The 23374-nt window shown below is 39.3% G+C and overlaps 1 protein-coding gene across 1 annotated transcript in view; it reads right to left on the reverse strand.

Moving 5' to 3' along the window:
* The window catches only part of grin2da (glutamate receptor, ionotropic, N-methyl D-aspartate 2D, a), a 259454-nt gene that overhangs the window by 103752 nt on the left and 132328 nt on the right, over nucleotides 1–23374 (reverse strand). Inside the window, exon 6 of the mRNA XM_024798509.2 lies at nucleotides 18696–18836. Within this exon, the coding sequence (XP_024654277.2) occupies nucleotides 18696–18836 (141 nt within the window). The remainder of the gene's footprint in view (nucleotides 1–18695; nucleotides 18837–23374) is intronic.

Here is a 23374-nt window from a genome sequence, read left to right on the forward strand (position 1 = left end):
GATGAAAAAAGACATTAACAAAAATTAGAGACAAGGCAAAAGTTAAAAGGAGTATAAGAAGAGAGAAAGGGCATATCTGTATAAGACCTGGAGAGATGGAGGAGCAGAAGAAAATATGATGGAGAAAGATGCAAACCAGTTGAATGACAGACTCAAATCAGTCGACAAATTCCATGAATGAAATTAAATCTGAGGAGTTCATTTTCCACCCAAATATAATATCAGACAGATCAGAAAATTCTGTGAAATCACAAAAAAAAATCATAAAACAAAAAAATCCACCACTACATACCGTCAGCTACAAAATGTTTTAGTTTTGATAATACTGGATTTCAAGAGATGAGACAGGCTCTGTTGAAATAAAACGTCTCATTGTCTAAAGGTTATTTGTAAACCAGCTAGCATGAATTCTTATTGTAAATACAATCCATGCTTCACAAATGGTTTACAAAGAACTTCATAGCAGTAACAATCTTGCTATTTCAAAGTTGCAACTGATGTCGATAAAACCTAGTAAACTGTTAATAAACATTAAAAAAAAAAATCTGAGCAGTAACAACGACTTCCAGATATCATCAGTTAATTATTAATTAACAATACTTATTATAAAGTGTTACCACAAAGGGGCACAATTGCATAGTTGAATCCAAAGATTGTTACAACACCTTACAGTAATGATAAAAATATAAAATGAACAAAATGCAAACATAAAACTCTACATCAACATAAACTAACCAGCTGCTCTTGCCGGCAGGCTGAAATGCACTACTGCATGAGTAACTGACTGCAGGCAGTCCCTACTGCTACTTAACTTAGTTCCTCTGCTTGTGCCTCGAAACTTCTCAGCATAATGCTGCCTCCTATTGATCTCTTAGAGGCTGTTTGTTTTCCTTGAAGGCTGTCAGGGGTCGGGGTGAGACGGTTTCTGACCCCCAGGCAAGATTTTCCTGATATGCAGTCTAACCCCATACCCTGAATATTACCCACAGCTAAGTAATTTTTCTAAATGTTTATTTTTTTATGTACAATAATAGGATTGTTTATTGTCCCCAAAAGGTAGTCCTATCCATAATATTGTCTGAAACCAGTCGAGGTAAAAATAAGTTCAGCGATCAGCTGTTCCGTGATTTCAGCAAGAAAAAGTTAGTGACAACATGTCTTTGTTACTCTTTTCTTTCACTGTACAGTGGACACAACCTCTGTGTGGGTAACAAACCACAAGACGATACTGTGTATGAGCAAACAGCTCATTCACTGCTGCTGCTCTGTGCCGCTCACTGACCGGAGCAGACACCGAAGGGGGTGCGCCTGCGGCGAAGGGACTGAAGGATGAGACCCCCACTCCCAGGACAGCACTGCAACTGTTTGCTCAAAAAGTCACTAGATATGTATCCACTATAGCGCAAGACATCACCAAATCTAATAACAACGTTTCATGAAACAGTGAGGTGAGCTGAAGTCTCATTTGGAACAAGTGTAAATGTTGAAACTGAAAACTCACCTGACCAAGTATTCAAATAGTCAGGTTCAATCCAAGAAGCACAATAACCAAAGAACAAAGAACACCAAAAAAAACCAATTTTCTGCTGAAGAAAAAAATATATAACAAATGCACCAGATTATTGTAAAAAGACAAAGGCAAAGGCATTTACTTCTGCGAGTCAAGCAAATTGGGTTTTGGGCAATGAAGAAACACAAAGGGAATGTGAATCGGTCTAATGAACAATGGGGAAAACACAGAAGGAAAAGCTCATATTGTTTAGAGAAAATGTAAGACGGGCAACTCTGAAGCCTGGAACAAGGATGTGCTTTTATTTTTTAATGTACACCTAGTAGGCATCTGTGCTTATTATGTGTGCATTGTTTTCCCAGTGCCAGGGCCATAAATTAAAAACAGCTTACCTACAGCAAGTTCAAAAAAAGAAAAAATACATTGAAAGTTCCCAAAAAAGGCCCTAAAAACAATAACCCAATAAGCCTACTTTTAAAACACTGTGCTAATTTCTACAATGTCTAACAATGTCTAACAACACTGCGTATTTACTAATGTGGTGTTATTTTTTGTCTGTATTTTAGAGAGATGTTGGTTAAAGGGAAGATGGAGCCAGTGTTTTGAGGGCTTGTCACATAATTGGTCAGACGATGAGGAGAGAACAAAATAACATTAGAGCCACCATTACTCCAGGCAGAACCATTAACAAACCCTTGGTATAATTATGCAGTAAATTTGACCCTCCTCTTTAAAATCCCCTAAGCACCCTTTACCAAACTCATTCTCAGCTTGCCCTCTCATTGGTTATTCCATGTCACTAAATTATTCCGACTGCCGCGGACACGAGTCATGTAACTTTAACTCGACTCTCGGGGACACACTTCATGTATGTTTAAGAAGAGAGTCAGAACATGACAGGTCAGTGCTGACAGCGAGAGAGAGAGACGCCACAGAGGAGGACAGAGGGTAGAGGAGAAGGACAGATATCATGACCTGAGGCCATATCAGTCTACTTGTTATTCAAAAGCAAATTTCAGGTTTCGTGTCAGTTCTTCAAAGCAGACATTTTGCACTAACACTCAAAATTATGCAGGTAAGAAGCGAAGAAGGTAACAACACACAGAGAAAAGCAACCACAGGCTCAGAAGAGCAGAAAGTTGAAGAGAGTTAAAGGCTGAAATGCTGGAGATCCTTTTACTCTCCTCTCATGCTTTTACAGCAGCCCTGTTAGGTATGGCAGATTTCATGGGCTGAATGCAAGCTCAGACCCACACTGTTGGTGCTGTCCTAAGGAAATATAAAAAAACTTCTCAGTAAAGGTAGACATGGCATCCATCCATCAATTTTTCAAACTGCTTATCCAATTCAAGCTCGCAGGAGGGATGGAGCTTATCCCGGCTGTCGTAGGACGTAAGGCAAGGAACATCCTGGACAGGTTGGCAGTCTTTCACAGGGCTACGGTAGACACTGAATGTCTGAGCACAAAGACACCTCTAAATATTAATGTACTTCTACTATCCCAAAAATATTAGCGTAAGCTCCACAGTATGGTTTGGAAAGAAGTCACACAGTGTTTTAGAGATTCCTGGGATAAAAACAGTACACGTCTGTTGAATTTGTTTTAAGGCGTTGAATTTTCTGTTCTGTTAGATGCCAATACGGCATAGAGTGTGCACTGGAACTGGTGCATTGAGCTACTGGCTTGGGCAATACTGGATGCCTAGATACCATCCTTCATAATTCATGCTCTGATTTTTTTTTTTATTTCACTCACTGGTTAAGTTTAAATACAAAAAACGTGCTTTGTTGGGTTTACGAGAATCACCATACAATCACCGCCCTGTACAAAAGTTAAGACACCAGCAGCTCTGACAAACTGGTATAATCAGGTAAAAGATCGCACTGCAGTGTGGTGAGGTATGGCCATCTGAACAGGGCGTAAAATGGAGGAAAAACAGGATTATTAGTCTACGCTCAGTTACTTGTCCATGAAAAGGCAAATGGTAATTGCTTGTCTGTGACCCCAACCTCCAGTTACTTTGTGTCTCACCACAGAAAGCCCACACTACCTGCTGTTGTAGTTTATGAGGGAAAAGATTGTCTTATTAAATTGTAACTGGCATGTTTCCTTAATAGATGCTGGGATTGTTCCAAATTCAGATAATTTAAACTCTTTTTTTGTTCCCAACAAACAGTCTTGTTTTTGATAACAGAGAAGGAGAACTATACAACCTTTGCAGCCATCTATGAACTTTGTTATATTACCAGCTCATAGTAAAAGCACACAGACCTGTTACAGGCAAGGCAGAGACAGTTTAGATAAGCCAGTGAGTCAGAAATAATACTGAAGCTCCTACATAAAGAGGAAAATGAGTTAGAACCCAAGGAAACCAGTAACAGGTGGCCCGCAGCATCGGCAAGAGGAAAAACTAAACAAAGCAGATTAATGGCTGAAGAAAAAGGGGAAAATACAAACACTTGTACATGTAATGAATTTAAAGCAATAGTTCAGAGCCAAAACACAATTTAAAAATGGCTAAAACAAGACAGCTGAAGGAAATACCTGTTAAAAATGAATAAAAAGAAAAACAATTGATATCCAGAGTCCATCCTTCCACAAGAGCACTCAGAGAGCGCAACTACCCCCTAGGGGCAAAGGCTATGCTAGAGCATTGATGTTTTATGATGTTTTCATTACAACGTGCTGATGTCAGCCTGTTTTTTTTATTACAATACGATGACATCGACGTTTGTTATAGATCATTTATGCTAATGTTAGCATTGGTAGTATAGGAATCCCCAATGAAGGCATCAGTATTGTTTTCATAGATCATTTGTGCTAAAGTCAGTGTTGGTGATACTGAAATTTACTGTTTTTGTGTCATTGTGAAGTCATATAGTAGTGTATATAAAAAAACTGTTATAACGAGATTAAAGAAAGACAGAAAGTGCTCGTGTCTAGGGATGGGTACCGGTATCCGGTGCCATTCTGACATAAACTGTAGTAAACAGACCGAAAAGCAGCGCACATTTCGGTGCTTTATTTCAGTGCTTTTGTTTTTTTCCTGAGATGTGATACACTTTGAATTCTAGCCAATCATTTTACGTTTCCGAGGATAGTAGGCGGGCCCAGGTACGTACGTTCTTTTAGAGCAGAGCTACAGATTAAAAATGCCCAAGGCGAAGCGGTCAAAGTCTGGCTGTACTTCACAGCAAAAGATGCAAACTCAGCAGCCTGCAACAAGTGCTTTAAGCTGATACTGTGATACTGTCAAAGGAGGTAACACCTCAAATCGGATGAAACACCTGGCAACGCATAGCGTTTTTTTAAAAACCGAGAAATGCGCCGTATCTGATAGCTTGCTGCGAGACCTCACACCGAGCACATCTACTGCGGGTGTGGTGCCTGTTATCGGACCCGGAGTTAGCAACATCCCCCAAAAACCCGAAGAGGAGAGTCCTGGCCCCTAGCCCTGCCAGTGTAGCAGAAATGATGAGGATGATGATGGCAGCAGCAGCCGTTCTTCTCTGCGTGAGTAGCTTAATGTTGTTCCTGTGTAATTTACGTTGAGTAAGCTAACCACGTTATTACATTAATGCATGTAAGGTGAACTAGCAAACACCGTCGTAGTTAAATGCGGCTGTCTTCCTGTTTGATGGCAGATGCTCCCTTCACCCTGGCCAGAAAGGCTAAAATGACCAAAGAAAAAGTGGGAAACAGCTAAACATGAGAGGTTTTTGGACAAAGTTTGTGTTCTCCATTCTTTAAGCACCGGTTCGAGCACCGTTTAAGCACCGGCACCGTTTCAAAAGTACCGGTTTGGTGCTGGTATCGGATAAAACCTAAACGATACCCATCCCTACTCGTGTCCCCAAGTGACTCATATGTTGCTTTAAAGTTTGTTGATGATTCAATGGAAATTAAACTTTTTTCTAATTTGTGTGACCCTGACCTTTGACCTTGAAGCATTACAGCTTCTAGAAGCGATTTCAGCCAATTAAGCTTCAACCATATGGGTAAAGATACTCAAATAGACCATTTTAATAAGTAAAGTTGAGATTTTAATATGTATTCATGCAGGGTGTAATTTTGCAACACTGTGACATTATATGGCAAAAATTAAAACAGCACCATCTGTCGATGGATGGATGGATGGATGTGTGGATGGATGGATGGAGTCACACTGAGCTCTCCATGCCTTTTCTATAATATGATATTTTACTCTGTGTTTTAATGTAATTTTTTCCAAGGTCAACTTTGATCTTAGGCACTAACATTGAAGATCAAACTTGAATCCTTGGCAAACCTAGGTACGCATATCCCCCAAGGCCTCTAGTGTATCCTTGTCAAGTTTGAACACAGTCCATAAAAACTGTTGATATGTTTTTACTGATTTTCACATCCTGACTTTGACCTGATTTTCACCAAAATTCAACAAACTCAAGCTGTTATTGTTTTTTACCATTACACAAAATCTGATCATGATATCTTAAAAACTGTGGATGAAAGACTGCAAACTAACAGACAAACCAACAATATGGACTTCATGCTAAGGATGACTTCGTCTTACTACCAGGCACTAGTCAACCAAACAGAGAGCTGGGCTATAACACCAGGATCTGATTGCAACAGAAAGAAAACTCCCTAAACATGGTTCAAGAGTTCCATTTTCCACATACCTGCAACCAGAATGAGAAACAACACCAAGAGAAACTGAACAATGGATTTCAGGTGTTCCTTAAAATCAAGCTCTGAATGGAGAGCTAAAGGAAGAATCAAGGTTAATGCTGTGTTCAAAAGCACTACTCGGGCGAGGAACATATTTCTGAGAATTCCCCAGCACAGGACCAAAATAGTCCACTTTAGATGAATTTGCACTAAGGCAAATACACCATGTTATTTGATGTCTGATGTCTAGAAGAGTTCAAGGTTGCATGTTCATGTTTAAACAGTTTTAAGTGATATTTATTTGGGTTTAAACGGGTCCACCTTTTGTCAGGTGTATTCTTGTCTAGTTCTGACTCTAATCTCCCAGTAACCTTCAGATTGAAGCATTTTTAGTGACAATTTCAGATTTATTGATACTGACTGATACTGTTGGGATATGTGTTAACCTATCAATATAAAGGAAAGAAATATATAGAGAGAGAGAGGGAACTACAAGCGCTGAGAAAGTGCAACAGGAAAGAAAACCAGCAGAGAGGAAAAGGTGGAAAGGTGTCTCACCCAATAATTAAAACAAAGAAAGTGAATATATGTGTGAGCCAGGAGAGCGAACGAGAGGGAGCCCTTGCCAAAATTGAGACCAGGAAACTCGACAGATGGGAAGGTGACAAGTCGACATCTTGATGAGCAACAAGAGAAGGTGTGAAAAGGAGGGAAGGAAAGGCAGGGAATGGCAGATGAGAAAAGTCCCGATATTTCTCCATTACAGTTCCTGTCTTTCATTGCAATTGTTTTTTATTGAGAGGCATAAAGGTTGCAAAATCATGTGATAGCAAAAGCAATAAAGTCACATTTTACCAGTTTGATCAGATTAAATGTGTGTAGATTTCATCCTCAACATAAACTGTGCAAACAAGTCCCATCTCACATCACTAATTAGGATTTTATTTGACAGTAACTTTGGCTTCCAGCTCCCAGAGATCTCATCTGATTACATTTCCTGTTTCAGTTGAGTCACTGTGAGTCACTGGTACATCTGACAGCAACCTACATGTTTGTCACCTATATTTTTAGATTTATTTACACTGTTTACACTTCATAAATGCCACTGTTAGCTATTGGCACTGTAGGTTTAAGTGTTAAATGAATATATACTGTAGTTTTGAAAAGGACAGTGAAATGCTTTAGTTAATGTAATCAGAAGCTCACCTGCTGTGTGATGGCATGATCAAAAAATAACTAAGAAGATTTAAAGGACAAAGTGATGCAGTTTCTGAAATCTTGCAGAAGTCAGGGGGAGAGTTTAGACAGGTTTTCCGGTTATCCTGAAAGATTGTGGTTAATCAAGCTCACGTGGAGTGGTTATTAAAGAGTGAGATGGACAGCGAGCATGTGGCATGACACTCCTCCGCTCCAGATGAGCAGTCAGTCCCCCTGAGGGTTTGAGGTGACTGGATAAGCTTCGGTCTGACTCTTCCTCCTCCACTGTCTCCCTTTACTCCCACCACTTTTGGCATCATCTTCTTCCTGCTCTCCTGTTTGTATTTCACGTTGCCTTATTTCTTCCTCATGCTCTTTTTTCCAGCTTCCTCCCCTGCTTTAAGTTTTCCCTTTCTCAGCCTTTTTTTAATCTACAACTTTTTTCCTATTCTGACCTTCCTCTTCGGCTTCATCTGATTAGGTTTTTGCATTAAGCTTTATCATTTGAGTGAGAAACAATACGCTATATTGCAATTAACGGCAGCTACTTATAACACAGTACCCATTTTCTTCCATCCCTTCTGCCTTCTTGCCTGCATGTTATGGCCTACATTCTGCTTGTCTGTGTTTCTATATTTAAGCTAATGCTTTGATTTAGTGAAAATTACAACACGCAATTTGAAAAACACAAATAGAACTGTCAAACGGAAAAGATGTGCTCCTTTACGGTGATTTTTCTTATTAGACAGAACACATCCTGGCTGTCCTATTCTGGTCCTCCCGACTCACTGTCTCCCTTCTGTCCGATCCTCCTCTAGACACCCCCCCCCCTCAGTCCACACTTGTGCATTTTACTTATTCAGTTACAATGCACTGCATGTCTCAGCTGTCTGAAGGCATTAAATCCTTTTTAAGCCAATCCTTCCTACTTTCCCTGCATGTCAGATGAATGAAGTGTCTTTAATCGCCATGCTCAGAATGACTGGCTTTTACCCGGATTCACCTGGGTGAGTTTTTAAAAAGCCAGGAGTTAGTGTTTCTTTCAGTCCTGCTAAAGTAGCTTTTTCCCCCTCATTAGTCTGGTAAAAGGATTCTGATTATTGGAAAAGGTGAAGTGACAGTTTTAAGTTTAGGCCTTTATAAAGTGAGGTTTAGGCTAATTCATTGGTATTCAGTTGCTGAGCAGGTGGCGATGTACTGCTTCGGGTACAGGTAAGACAAGGGACAGAGCTCGACTATCATCACAGATTGAGTTGAGGATTCTCTAAGGGCATGTCTGAGCAAGTCATTTGAAAATGTACAACTGTAAAATAGCTGATATGTGCTATCCACCCTTGTAATGAATGTTTTAAGTAAAAGTACCCAAAGGAAAATAGCCCATGTGAGGATTATGATATATTAGTATTACCCATGCATTAATATAAAAGCAGCATTTAGCTTTTGTAATTGATGAAAATACAGTATACCTGCTGTATATCAGGTTTGGTCTGTACAAAAACCAAAAAACCCACCAAGACTGCAATTCTGCTTCATCCAACCAATAAGCAAACTCTCTAAATTAGAAAAATAATGAAAATGAAATGCTCCAAATCCCCAAATATACAGTATACGGTTATTGCAAAAGGAATTTTTGTGCAATAATACTTCTATATAGTCTCAACCTAAGATCTCCAAGTAATTCATTCAGTACTAATGTATGCTGTTATGGCCACCTGCTTAACCCTCTCGAGGCAGGTGTTGCCGATTTGCAACAGTTAAAAACTAACAACCTGATTACCCCACATACATATTTTATGAGTTTTTTTTACTCAGAAGTACCACTGCAGGACTTGGTTGTGCATTAGCAAAAAAAAGTTTAATTTGAGCCTGAGAGGGTTAATATTGTGCTCTGGCCCATTGACTCCACAAGGTCCCCAAAGGTGTGCTGCGATATCTGCCACCAAGATGTTAGTAACAGATCCTTTGAGTCCCGTAAGTTGCGAAGTGGGGGCTTCATGGATTAAAACTGTTTGTACAGCACATTCCACAGATGCTTAATTGGATTGAGATTTAGGGAATTTGTGAGCCAAGACAACACCTCAAACTCACTGTTGCGCTCTTCAATCCATTTGTGAACCATTTACATTCTGTGGCAGTGCGCATTATCCTGCTGCAAGGCCACAACCATCAGGGAACACCATGAGAGGGTATATACGGTCTGCAACAATGCTTAGAAAGGTACTACGTGTCAAAGTAACATAACGTGGAAGGCAGGACCCAAGGTTTCCCAGCAGTACACTGCCTCTGCCAACTTGAGCTCTTCCCATAGTGCATCCTAGTGTCAAGTGTTCCCCAGGTAGGCGACGCACATGCGCAGCTATCCACATTGCTCCGTGGTCCAGGTCTGAAGTTCATTGTTGTTGCAGCCATCGTTGGTGCTTTTAACAGTGGACAATGGTGAGCGTGGGCACCCTGACTGTTCTGCAGCTTTGCAGCCCCATATACAAAAAATTCCAATGCGCTGTGTACTCTGACACCTTTTCTATCAGAATTAGCATCACATTTTTCAGCTTTTGGAGCTAAAGTGGAACATGTGTGGGACTGGATAGGCCAGCCTTTTCTCCCCACGTGCATCAGTGAGCCCATTGGTGGTTCACCACTGTTCCTTCCTTGGACCAGATTCTTCCTTTTGCCAGATATTGATTACTTAATACCAGGAACACCCCAAAAGAGCTGCAGTTTTGGAGATCCTCTGACCCAGTTTTCTAGCCGTTACAATTTTTCTCTCATCAAACTCTTAAAGCTTAAATCTCTGCACTTACCAATTTCAGTGTTATTTACTTCATTTGTCAGTACTCATAAGGTTACGTTTGATCAGTGTATATCTGGTTAAATAGCTCAGTGCGTCTGACTGATAAAAATAGTAGATTGAAAAGAAGCCTCTATCATTTGAAGATTTGAAACTTAAGTAAACAAAGATTGCAACTTCATACTTCAGTAAAGCATTTAAACCACTGTAACTGTCACTTACAGTACTGTTTACAGCACTAAGTACGGTAATGTTTAAGCGCTGCACTGTTTGTAAATTGATTAACAAACCCATAGCCTGCAGGTGCATTTTCTCAGTACTGTATCTTTAAAACAGACACAGCAGTAGAAGACTGTACAATGGTCAGGCACTATAACAACAGCTGCTGAGGCTGAGCAAAGAGAGGGGGCAGAAGATGCTTGCATCACTTTACTTCACCTCCTTTTGACACACCTTGAGGGCTTAGGGACTCACAGTAGACTAGAAAACTCCCATCAGCCAAATATTCTAACCCAAAATGTGTTGAGTGTTTTTATTCTTTATTATTCGAAATAGCAACAACTGCAGACAACACATTCATCATCACGCTTAATACTGATGTAGATAAACATCGGCCGGTGGTGGAGACCAAACCCACCTACGGCTAAACACTGAGAACACCAAGGACATGGTTATCAAGTTCAAAAAGTTCTCTCACCCCCGATTGAAGACCAATATGAAGTGTAGATATATTGAATCGGTGGAACATCTTATAATATAAATACTTTGAATTGGTCATTGATAATAATTTGATGCCAATCTGGAGGCAGTTGTCAAGAATCGCTATCAATGCCTGTAATTATTGAGTAAGTTGCACATATTTAATGTAGGTAGAGAAATGATGACTCTATTGCTCGGTTTGGAAATGTTAGAACCAAAGATAGCACAACAGGCAGCAAAGTAACAGGCCTCCCACAGAATCCACTACCTGCAATATATGAGCTGCAGGTAGAAAGACCCGAGCGACTGAGGAGAGTCACAGAGCCAGACCCACCCAGCTGCTTCCTTCAGGCTGCAGATACAGAACACCATGAGTAAGTGTAATAAGACCAAAAAGACTTTGCTCCCCATGCACTTGTTAAATCAGTTTATGTTAAATCTGAACCCTACCGTCATGTGTTTTTTATAACTGCAGGACTATGTCTTATGATTTAGTATTGTTTTTATTTTTGTAAAATATATATATATATGGACGATTTCTTGAGACCTTTCTGTAAAACTAATTTCCTAGTCGGGACAATAAATCAGTGAATAAATGAATGGAAACAATCTATACTAGATTGTTTTCTTGGCATTTAACAGCACGATGGGGAGAACAAGTCATGTGTGAAAGTTACTCATCACACTTTCTGTTTAATTGCATCTGCTTTGTCAGTATCTTCTCAAATTTTAACATTTTAATAGATTAAGAAATAATAATAACAATAAAAACATTGTTAAACGGGGCATCAGGCTGAACAATTGTGTAACTTCCCACTGTTAGTAGGGAATGCTGCACTCCAGCCAAACACTAGCTCAGCAGGACCCTGGCTGGCCCTCCATGCTCCATGTGATCTAAAGAAAACTGGTTTGCAATCCTCAGAGGTAGCTTTTTCCAAAAATTGCATCCTTTGTCAAAATTATCAGAAGAAAAAAAAATTCTTGGCTGTTGATGCAATTTTTTCTCAGGAATGTGTGAAGTAAATGATGTAAGATGTGCACTTTGGAATCATCATCCTGTTGAGAAGCAACAATTTACCCACAAACATGTCTCGACTTGATCATTTTGGATGTTGCCAGAAGTGATGAGTGAAGGGTGCACCTGATTGCATGCATATACAGGAGTAATCACAAAGTACCCACAAGCTCATAGATGCCTTTCCTTATCTTCCAGTTTGCCTTGACAGGGATGTTACTTTTTTTGCAACAGGCAGGGTCGACCCGCGTTGAAAGACTGCACAGGGTTAACATTTCAGACAGTCTTTCATAGAGTCTTTGGTATCAAGTAAACTGAATCTTTTGGCTTGTAGCGTTAACAGAAATGTCACAAACCACTTTACCAGGAAAGTCCACTTTGCTGTCATTTATCTGAATGCTCTGTATGGACCCCTAATGGATTACACCAATGTAGTGCAACAACTGTCCAGATAAAACTCTTAAAGTCAAATTCATGCAGGTGGTTTGACAATAAAATGGCATTTTTTTACCCATTTTTTTTACTTTTGGAATCCTTTGTAGCTGAATAAATTCAAGTTGCTGAAAAACAAATCTTTTGACATTGTTAATACTCTTTATCACAAATGCGCATCTTTGAATAAAAGCTAAAGTCTTGCTTGTCACGGCATGTTTTGAAATGTAGTTTATTTCAACTTTTTATAAGTTTTGTATTCCAGTGAGTTTACAGCACTGACTGAATGTCATTGTTATGGCTCGATCTGTTGTGCTGTACGTGTTCGCATTCTGCACTGCTGCTGTTGTTTGCAATCTGATGGCTGGAAGCTGCAAAATGATTTCCAAGCAGACAGCCAAATCACCATCATCATCGTCGTTATCGCTGCCTTTGTCTGCTGTCATCTACATCTTCAATTTACTCTCTCTCTCTTCCATCCGTCCTCTCGACTCTCTTCCAGCTCTGCCTGCCAAACTTCCATCTCACACGTTCCCTTTCTTTCAGTCCCCTCCTTTTCTTCTTTCTCCACATCCTGATATTTGTGTGGCAAAGTCTGTCTACACAAGCAGCTGGTTGTTCACTTTTTTTGGATGAACACAGCTCTGTAGCAATAGTTGTGTATTATGTGTTTTACTCACTTGTCAGAAACAAAGAGTAGAAAGACTGACTAATGGAGATTGTCATGAAGCAAAACGGCTCCAAAACATCCTTTTTCCCCACCTGATTTTTCATAGGATGAGAGTTGGCTGAATGCAGCAGCCACACAGAAGAAATTTATGCATGGAGTGGGAATCTGGCATACCGTTTTCCCAGTGGGCTGACACACTTTTGGGCCAATGGGCTGGCTTTAAGGGCCCCTGTGCAGCTGTCGTACAAATGCTGACAGCAGCCCATTCGATCATTTTCATTACCGACACTGGATTGCCCAATCAAATCTCTTAATGCAATTAGCCCCTCCCCTACCTTGGCTGTGCAGATCCATTAATAAGCCCAAAGCTAAGGGTTCCTTCTGTATAAAAACATAGATAGCATGAATTTATTTCATGGTTTAAATCCTGAACCATGAAATAACCGCGAGGAAATTCAAATTTCTTTAATAATGGACAATTGCTAAATCAAAACATTAAAAAAAAAAATGCAAATATGAATTTTCATTTGTTTTATATCTCTTACATCTGTCATTTGTTACAATTTATTGTTTAAAAATGTATTGAGCAATTTATTTAGAAGAAAACTCAGGAAAACTGTATCAAATATGACATACGAGGGATTAAGGGGTTAAAAAGGTACGAGTACTGTAACACTACTTTGCAGCTTTTAAAAAAACAAAAGCAAACAACAAGCATCGCACGGGAGGCATTTTCAGAAAGTGCTTCACAACAGATTGCACGATCAGTCATGAAGGAGCATTTATTCCTATAATGGCTCTGAATCGAAACACAGATAAAAAACTGAATATAAAACAAATTCATATCATTTCAAGGTCAAACATTTTCCACTCATCAGCTTTTAGGCTATTCACTGCTTCCACCCTACTGAATGTCATCTGGGGGTTTTGAAAAATCCTCCTCAATCAGTGTTTTTGCGCTGTTTGTGACAAGGTTGACAAATTCAACAGTGGAAATATTACACCAGTAAAAACAGGTATCAACTGCCACACCATGTCTTGTAGTTTAAAAAGCATGTAGCTTTATTATTTGTTTCTCTGGCACAGAGCATGACGGTATAGTAGTGGTAGCATTAATGGTGTTGTGAAGAACATATTTATGTTTGGAGTTGTTTTAGTCTGAAGAAGATTCAAAGTGAAGAATTAAATAAAGCTGGTCTTAATGGAGGTTTCTTTTGAATTTGATAACCTTGAAGGCCGAGTACAGTCGTCATCCTCACTGTAGAAGCATGATTGGACTTTTATTTATTTAAATACTTTATGCTCTTTGCTCAGAAGAGCCTCGTAGTTTGGTTTGAGGAGGTGATCATGAGCATTTTTTCTTTGCCAACTGTTTTGTGCACAGAGGCAATAATGGGAAGTAACTGCAAACTGAGCAAACAGCTTTTATTTATTTATTTAGTTGTTTATTTTTTTCCAAATAGGAAGTGGAGGATTTTAACTGTAACCACATGAATTTAATCTAGATTAAATAGTCAAACAGTCTATTTGATGTCTTACTGTGCTTTGCTAGGGTCATTTTACAGCTTTCACTGTGTAACATATTTATTTGGATTCTTTTTCTTTCTCCCAAACCAATCTTTCCGTTTACGACTGGCAAAGAAATTTAATTTGTAAATCTGTGGGCACTGCTCATCTCTGACAGCACAGTTTATTAACCATCAGTAAAGATTTACACATAGATTTTTTGCCCCTTCTCAAATGTCGCTTGTTTAGCTTGGTATATAAAGTAGGTTTAACTGCATGTGAGCTAAACTGTATTGAATTGCATTGGATTTCATCAGCCCTAACTTCTAAAATGACAAGTTGAGCTTTCAAGATTTCCAGTGGGCTTTTCATATATTACTATTAATTCACAATTAAGTGTTCCCAAGTTGTTTGCATGTGAATAAGGCCACACAGCAGCTAAAAACAGGTTACGTTTTATTTCGCAGTGCCACTTCAGTCAGAGCAGAGATATTTTTGGAAAGGTGTATATCTCCCCGGAGAGAAAAACCCTTCATGTGTTACAGGTGTCGTTCATGCAGCTGTAGCGAGGACTATCACTGCCACTCGATGAGAGTCCCATGAGCCTCTGCGCCCGTCAGCGTGACAGACAGCCCTGCTGCTGATGGAGAGCAAGATTCTGAAGGGCATGAAATGTTTTGCCGAGTTTAAAATGAACCTGCTCACTTCATTAAAGAGTGCAGGCAGGCAACCTGTGGTAACCATCCATCTGCAGTTGATCTGCTCGTCTGTGCAGGCAAGATTTCCCTGATATTGTCATCAATCTGTCATATACGTACAAACTACAACTGCTTTTTCTTTCTTGTGGTTAAGTATTGTAATTTAGACTTATTGTTGAGTCTCTCCTTAAACCTGCCTCGTGTTTCACTGGGTTAATGTGGCAGAATTGTTTTGTTTTGTTCACTTGTCAGTTCATTTTCTTGCTCAAGGAGCACAAGGCTTACAAAGCTCTGTGCTACCACCTGGATTGATGATAACTCGTATGGGCAGTTACAAATATAAAAAAAAAAAACAGAATGTGGAAGTAAAGTGGTGGGGTTAATACCCCCCTTGACACCTGTACCTGCAAACTCAGAAGTGTCAAAACTGTCATTCCTCCAGTGGCCACTAGTGGCTGGGTGCAAAGGTTGTTCCCTGTAAATGTCCATGAAAAAATGCCCAACTTCACAGGACAAATAAACAGCATCATACAAAGATAATGTTGGTCTACATTTTCAAAGTTTTCTCAAAGTTCACTCTTTGAGAAAACTTTTTTTAATAACAGAATTTACCTGTACATAGACTTAAGCCATGCATTATTGAGAGCTTAACTGTTTTTCATGACAGGTGCATGCTGGTGCCATCTGCTAGGCTTCGCCTTAGCTATTTTGAGTTGTTGAACTGGAGCCTATCCAGTGTTTCTGTGTTTCTTTTAAAACATTATCTGACAAATATGACTTCCTGTGCAGTTAACAGTATAAGTATTGCTACCAAGATGCCTTCACTGAGCTATTTCTGCTCAGTGCATCTGCAGTAAGCCAACAAGTATTAATTGATGACTTAGTAATGCACCCATTAAAGTCATCACTGGGGACAAAACCCAAGATGCCTGATGCCATGATGCTAATTCAAAGCTTAAAAATGGTAGCCACAAACAAACCCATTCTCAAAGTGTCAGAGTCACAAATTCCATTGTTACCATCATTTTGATCTCAAACACCTGTAAATGTTTGTAACTGCATCTTTTGCAGTTTTACGGCGTTGAGAAAAAAAATATCCCCAGACAGTCCGACATTACAATTTTTTTTTTTTTACAAACTATCCAAAAATGAACTTTGGAGTATTTAATACCAGCAACACATTTTGCTGTGACAGAGGCACGAGATATGAGAAACAGCTGGTGATGAAGACACAGCCACAACTCATTTAGTATTCTCGCTCAATACTTACACAATATTAATAAATTGTTTTTGTACTTATGACTACACCAACTGCTTTCCATGCATATATTTCACTCGTCTTGATTAGCATGCAATTTAAATGCACTCTGGGGACTTTGGCTTTGCAGACAGCATACCAACACCATCCATCCACCCATTCATCCATCCACAAACAATACTAGATCCAAGTGTACAACAGTATATAAACCTTGAGGGGAAATGTTCAAAATCTGTTTAAAAACCAATAGCCGACGGAACAAATGACTTTCTTTTGGCATTACAAAGATGGAACCATCTGGAACTCCACGTTGTAAAAGATGGTAAGGGTCAAAATGATGGTCTGTGCCCTTGAAAGAACACTATACAGATGGAGAAGGTCTTTAAGTGTTACAGTTAATAGCAGTTAATTTGTGAATGCAATACAGCTGCACACAATTAACAAGCATACAGTAGCAGTAGTTACCAGATGGTTTCTGTAGCTCTGACACAGCTGAGAGTAAAACCCAACTCCACCACACAGTTCCCAGAGGGAATTGTGCCAAAGAGCAGGAGCAGTCAAACAAGCTTGTAGTTAAAAGTTGGACTTCTGCTATTTTATTTCTTTGCTTCACATATTTAAAGTCTCCCTGATTGTGAAGGGCAAACTGTCCTAAATGCAAATGGTAAATTTGGTTATAACCAGTTTGTCAACTCATCCATTGCACCTAATGTCAGTATATTCACAGTCAAACTAGAAATGCAGCCATTTGTGTGACACAGGGTACAATACTACACCTCACTCTCCTCACAAAATATACCAAACAGACATCAATATGGCAGTCTGTGTAAGCTGAAAACATTCCTCCTCCTCCATCGGACATGTAAGTATTACTGCTGCCCTGCATCTGCTGCCTGACATCAATCAGCGTCCACCATCACACTCAAATGTTATTTGTAACATATCTGCGTGTGATAAACCAAACTCTCTATAACTACCAAACTAACTATACTCTGCTGCTGTAATGAACCATTTCAAATGGAAGTCATCTGACTGAACTTAACGAACTTGAGTCTGAGTCAAGACTTTCCACTAAACACTGGAGAAAATATATTAGGTTTTAATCTGCATATAAACAGACTTTTAAAAGCATCTGAAAAGGTTTTCAGTATTTTAATCACCAAGCAGTAGTTTCAACATCAGCAGTGCACAACTCAAAATACTCCCCACAAATCTATCAATTGTTTTCTTACATTAGTGAAGCTCTCACATATTTAAGTTTTGTCTTGAAACAAACAGCCCGTTTTTAAATAAACAACTGCCTCAATTCAGTCATACAGAATAAAGGAGCACTAATGGACTAAGACTGAGAACGATGTTGCACAGTTGCTAAATCAGTCAACTATTTGCACGTTCCTTCATTATGCAATTTAATGGTCAATGCAAAGCAAAAACAATGTTTGCTTGACAGCATGATTGCAATGCACTCCAATCAGTCACTAAACTAAAAGACCTAATAGGTCAGCCTTTGACTCTTTGGGGCATGGGTAAATGATCCATGGGGGTGTCTTGTGATTTTTGGCACTGTGACAGTGTCAGCAAGTCCTGTGGGTCGTGTGGGCTGCGGTCTGGGGCCTCTGTGGATTGGTCTTATTTTGGCGGGTCCTGATCGGTTTTGGGTTCTGGGTAGTTTGGACGCCGTCTAAATGCCTTGGGTTCTTCGTGCTGTTCCCTGAGCTATTTCTCAGTGGCTCTGGTAGTGTGACAGTGCACATTGTCGTGCTGGGGGAGGCTGCTGGCACCAGTGTCAGTGAGTGGTCTTTGGAATGAGTGTCCTTGAGCTCTAACAGACAATTAGACAGATCTTATGTGTCAAAGTAGTATGAATGCCAGGGCCAAAGATTTCCCAGCAGCATATTGCATTGTAATGAGATGATCAATATTATTCACTTCACTTGTCAGTGTTTTTAATGTTGTGGCTGATTTGCGCAGTAAATCTTTAGCATTAACAAATGCAGAATGAAACCAGCAGTGAAAACATGGATTTTCTATGTGGAGTTTATCCATCTGTAAAATGTTGCTATAAAAACAAAGCAGCTGTTTTCAGGCCAGAATGACTCAGCTCTCTGGGTTTGCTTTGAATGAGGACATTTGATTAAAACTGTTGGCAACTATTTGCCTTTCCATGCCGTTGCACTGTTTGCTTGTTCACTCTGATGCCAGTCACATTAGATTCTCACATACAGCAAACTTCAAAGTCACCCTCTGTCCCTCGCGCTTCCTGCCACTTACTTGATTCTGTCTGGCACTCGATGGGTCTGGTTGCCGTCGCTCTGACAGTTGCCAGCGTACTGCGCTCGGCTGGTGGCTCCCTGGTCCCTCCGCAGAGCCATTGCCCCATGGGTGAGGACAGAAACACCTTTGGCAATACGCCTGTAGGATTACAAAGAGAACAACATGAGACCGAGGGACTAGATTCGTTTTAAAGGTCTTTTTTTTTTTACCTGATGGGGTCCCAGGAAATGCACAGATACTGGAGAGGACAGAGATTTAAGCTTGAAAAACTACTCAAATGCATATGACAACCTGAAATAATGAATGTGAATTCACAAAATAGATGACTCCTCCACTAGGTAAGCTGGAATGTGTACAGTTTTTTTCAGTATTGTGGGAAACAGTTGTGCTGATTTGACCATTTAATATTCAGTTCAGGTTGTCTCTAGATGATTAGCCTCCCTGATGACCCATTGTAATCCCACTGGACTAATATAACCAAGTAGATTTATTTGATTATTTTATTTACTTTATTTACTTATTTGCTTTCTCCACCCTATATTGTGTACAAATATTACTCATACCAGAAAAGATTTCGTTTCTTAGTCTTTTGCAGATTAATTGAATTACATTAGATCAAGCTACCAGGGCAAAAGAGATTATTCCATGACATATTTATCAGGTAGACATGAGAAAATATACACCTTCCAAAATAATAAAGAACTCTTTTTTTTTAAAATTTCAACTTCTAGAATCCTTTTGCACATGTTCAAGCAAGAGGTGCTGGTTTTTTTCTTATTTAAAATACACTGAAATAGAAAAAAAAATATAAGCCTGTTTGATGGTCTCAGAAAACTATCACAACTATCACACTCAGTTCACTCATCATATGAAGGGAATTTTCATCCTTGGCAAAGGAATGTAGCCATTTAGTGCCGTTGTTTAGCTCTGCATTTCTGTTTTTGGTGTCTGAAGTGTCTAACCTACATCTAGTGGAAATCTTTCTACTCCTACATAGCTTGAATTCCAGTAGAATCATAGAGATCGTAACTTTAATGAGGTAAGCAGTGTTATAAAGGCTACTTTATAAATGTGCTTGGATGTCACTCTGGACATTGTAAGTCAGTTTGTAGTCAAGCAGCTGATGAATGTCCTAGTGACAGAAAGGCATAATAAAACAGCTGATAACAAGCCAATCCAAGCACAACTTCAATAAAAAAACTGAATATCCAGTTTCTAAATTTATTTGTGTGTCAAGTATTCTCAGTTTGACTTAATAAATATTAGCAGACTCGCTCTTTGTCTAAGGAAAATTTAATAATAGATCAGACTTTGATCTGCTGGAAGCTTTCCTGCAGCAAAAGGCACAGCTTTTAATGTGGCTGTAAAGTCAACACTGATTTGTAACTTGCATTAAAAAACAACAACTGCCACGTCTTACATCCTATCACACAGAATGCTGTTATTTATTATGGAAAATCCCCAAAAGTTGATGAAGACTACTTCAGACTGAACAAGTCACTTAAAGAGTGATGAAACGTTTCTCCTACTGAAAATGTTACATCCAAATGAACAGAATCAACTTTTTGGGAGTTCCTTACCTGGTTGATTGAGCATGCATCAACATATTATGTAAAATAAACAGTACATCTTGCTCTAGTCTTGATGACAAGGCCTTCTACCAATCGAGCACGAAATGTGAATGCTGCCAGCTTCATAAAGCATTTCCATAATTCTGCAAATTACCACTTTAAAAAAGCTGGTGAGCAGGACAGTTTTGTAGCCATCACTCTTTCTTTAACGATTTAAATATGTTTAAAAATTTTAATGTGGTCCAAGTGTTAACTTTCTATTATTATGCCATTTTTTTTAAATGATTTGCATTAAAAACCTGTTTTTCCTCAAGACAGGGTCAGATTTTTGATATGCAGTTATTATCGATGTTTTAGGTCAGGTCTTCATTTTACTTTCCACATCCTGAACTTCCCATGACCCTGTGATGTGAGTTTTGTAAGACTTAGGGCCTCGGCCTGCTCATTTTTTATATGACCACAGAAACTTGCCAACATAGACTTTACATTACCATGAACTGATTATGCATGCACCTGAGGCAGAAGATTTCAAGCACAGTTCAAACAAGTATAAGAGGAGTGACTACTCAACAGTCTCCAGCTGTACGCGTCTCTAACAGAGAGTCATGGCTTTAGACCTTTCGGGGCTAACACACTCATGGGGGATAAAGAATGTAGGCTTTAATAATCACCCACTGGTCTGTTAAATATCATAAACAATCTTCTCATCTATGAGACATACTGTATTTCAGAATTAACATTTTTTTTAATGCTTTGAACCAGCAACAGTTTTTGTCCATGTGCTGACTGCAATAATGTATTTCTCTGTGACATGTGGAATACACATTATTTTAAAACAATACATCTCCTTTGAGGGCAGCAGAGGTTGCAGTGGTTAACACCATCACCTCACAGCAGCTGGGGCCTTTCTGTGTGGAGTTGTCCCACTGACTGGGTGGATTCTCTCCTCGTAGTCTGGCTTTCTCTCACAATTCAAAAAATGTCAAGTTAAGTTAACTAGTGATTGGTGGCCTTGGATGACTGGCTCTCTGTGTTAGCCCTGTAATGGACTGGTGACCTGTCTAGTCACTGCCTCTTGCCCATTGCTATATGATAGGCTTCAGCTCCCTGCGACCCTGAATTGGAAGGATGGATGACCTCTAAAGTGTCCGGCTCTTGGTTTCTGTGAAACAGGTTGCTGTGATGAGCTAATGTAAAGTCAAGAATGTTATCAAGGACAGTTCACAGAATTTACAACTTCAGTATCCGTACAATAGCCACAAATCCTTTTGTGGCTCACCCTTTGAAGTGAACCCTTCACAGGGCCAGTGGCTGCTCTTTCTCTGTACTTCACAGCCTCTTAGTACTTTTATAATTTTCCTAAGTTGCTTGTCAGCGCTGATATAATAAATTCCTTTGTGACTAATACAGAATGACAGTGCAGTTGGTCTTCTGCTCACATCCCAGTCATTAGGATTTTTACGTCCTCCATTTTTGCATTTCTGTCATCTCTTTTTTGGGTTTAAATTTTCTAAATTTTGCAGCAATGTCAACCATATCATAGCTACAGTGACAGCGCTTTTTGTGGCCATGAATTACAAAGTAAATGATTTGCGAGTTGTACAATGATAACATTTCTTTGTTGAATGGATTATCAAATAATACTTTTGGTATTTAGAAAAGCTCTATGAAATATCCATCATAAGCAGCAGCAGAAGTGTGGAAAACACTCAAAAGTATCAAACGCATAAACACCGATATAGTGACGGGGTTATTTTTCAGATTCATTCCATATACAACTGGAGAAGACATATATAGTGCATCCAATAATTGAAACATGGCAACAGTGTAAACACTCAGCTCCAGGCTTCAATTACTAATCACTGAGCGGAAACCATGATGATTGAATCAGAATCAGAATCAGAAACTTTATTGTCATTGTCATGAGAACAACGAAATTAAGAATGGTCCCCGATCATTGCATCATCCCTAGCAATATCAAAATATAAATAAAACAATAAAATTCAATAAATAAAATAGATAGAATACTTAAAATACTAATAAGATATAACAGTAAAACATTCACATACATTCCCACACACATGCTTCAGAACACTGAGCTGCTGCAACTACGTGCGCCGCCATCTTGCTCACTCCATCCAGGTAGAAACCTCACACTAGATATCAAGGAAGATGGGCTTCGTTTAGTATGGAGCTGTTTTCAATATTTAATGTAAATCTTGATCGTGGCTCAAGAGTTGGGAGTTCGCCTTGTAATTGGAAGGTCGCCGGTTCGAGCCACGGCTCGGACAGTCTCTGTCGTTGTGTCCTTGGGCAAGACACTTCATCTACTCCCTACTGGTGCTGGCCGATATGGCAGCCTCGCCATGTGTATATGAGTGAAGTGCATGTTAACCTTAACTTAATGCACTTGTCTTTTCGACTCTGTAACTGTAGTGCAATATGTGTGGTAACTAGTTGAAATGAAATTATAAACATTCGTTCTACATTGTAATCTTTATGTTGGAGAATGGATTAATAGGATTTAGACAGTCAGAATAGCCACTCCATGTACATCTTATAACATATGTAGCCTCGTTCTTGGGATGCAGCACCTGTTTCAGTATGAACTCTGCCACTGGAAGTGGTGACAAGTGAACTGCTCACTTGGACTGTCCTTCTAGTCTGGGCGTACATTTTACAAGGACAGTGACACGATACATTAAAAAAACTGACTGAAAAGGTAGAAAAGGATCCTGGATTTCACAGGAGCCAAGATGACTGGTAGACAGTGAAGGTAGAAAGATGGCGAGTGAAGTGAACATTCTCCAGGTGATATATGGAATCACATTGAAGGCTGTGTCGTCATGTTGTGTAAAATGTTTTGTATCCAGGGAAATCTCTTTGACCTTGTTTGGATTTATGTTGCAACTAAATTTTATATTTGCATAATTGAACTATATAAAGAGTTAGAACCACCACACATTTCACATTATGAGGTGCGGCAGACATGAGTTTAAAGGTAATAAAGAAAAATCAATAGAGAATTGTATCTTTCACCTGGATACACTCGGTCAATTTATTTCGATTAGATTGGATGTAAATGTTATGATCCCAGTGAAGAGA

Source organism: Maylandia zebra, linkage group LG22 (assembly GCF_041146795.1).
Source record: "Maylandia zebra isolate NMK-2024a linkage group LG22, Mzebra_GT3a, whole genome shotgun sequence".
Classification (NCBI taxonomy): domain Eukaryota; kingdom Metazoa; phylum Chordata; class Actinopteri; order Cichliformes; family Cichlidae; genus Maylandia; species Maylandia zebra.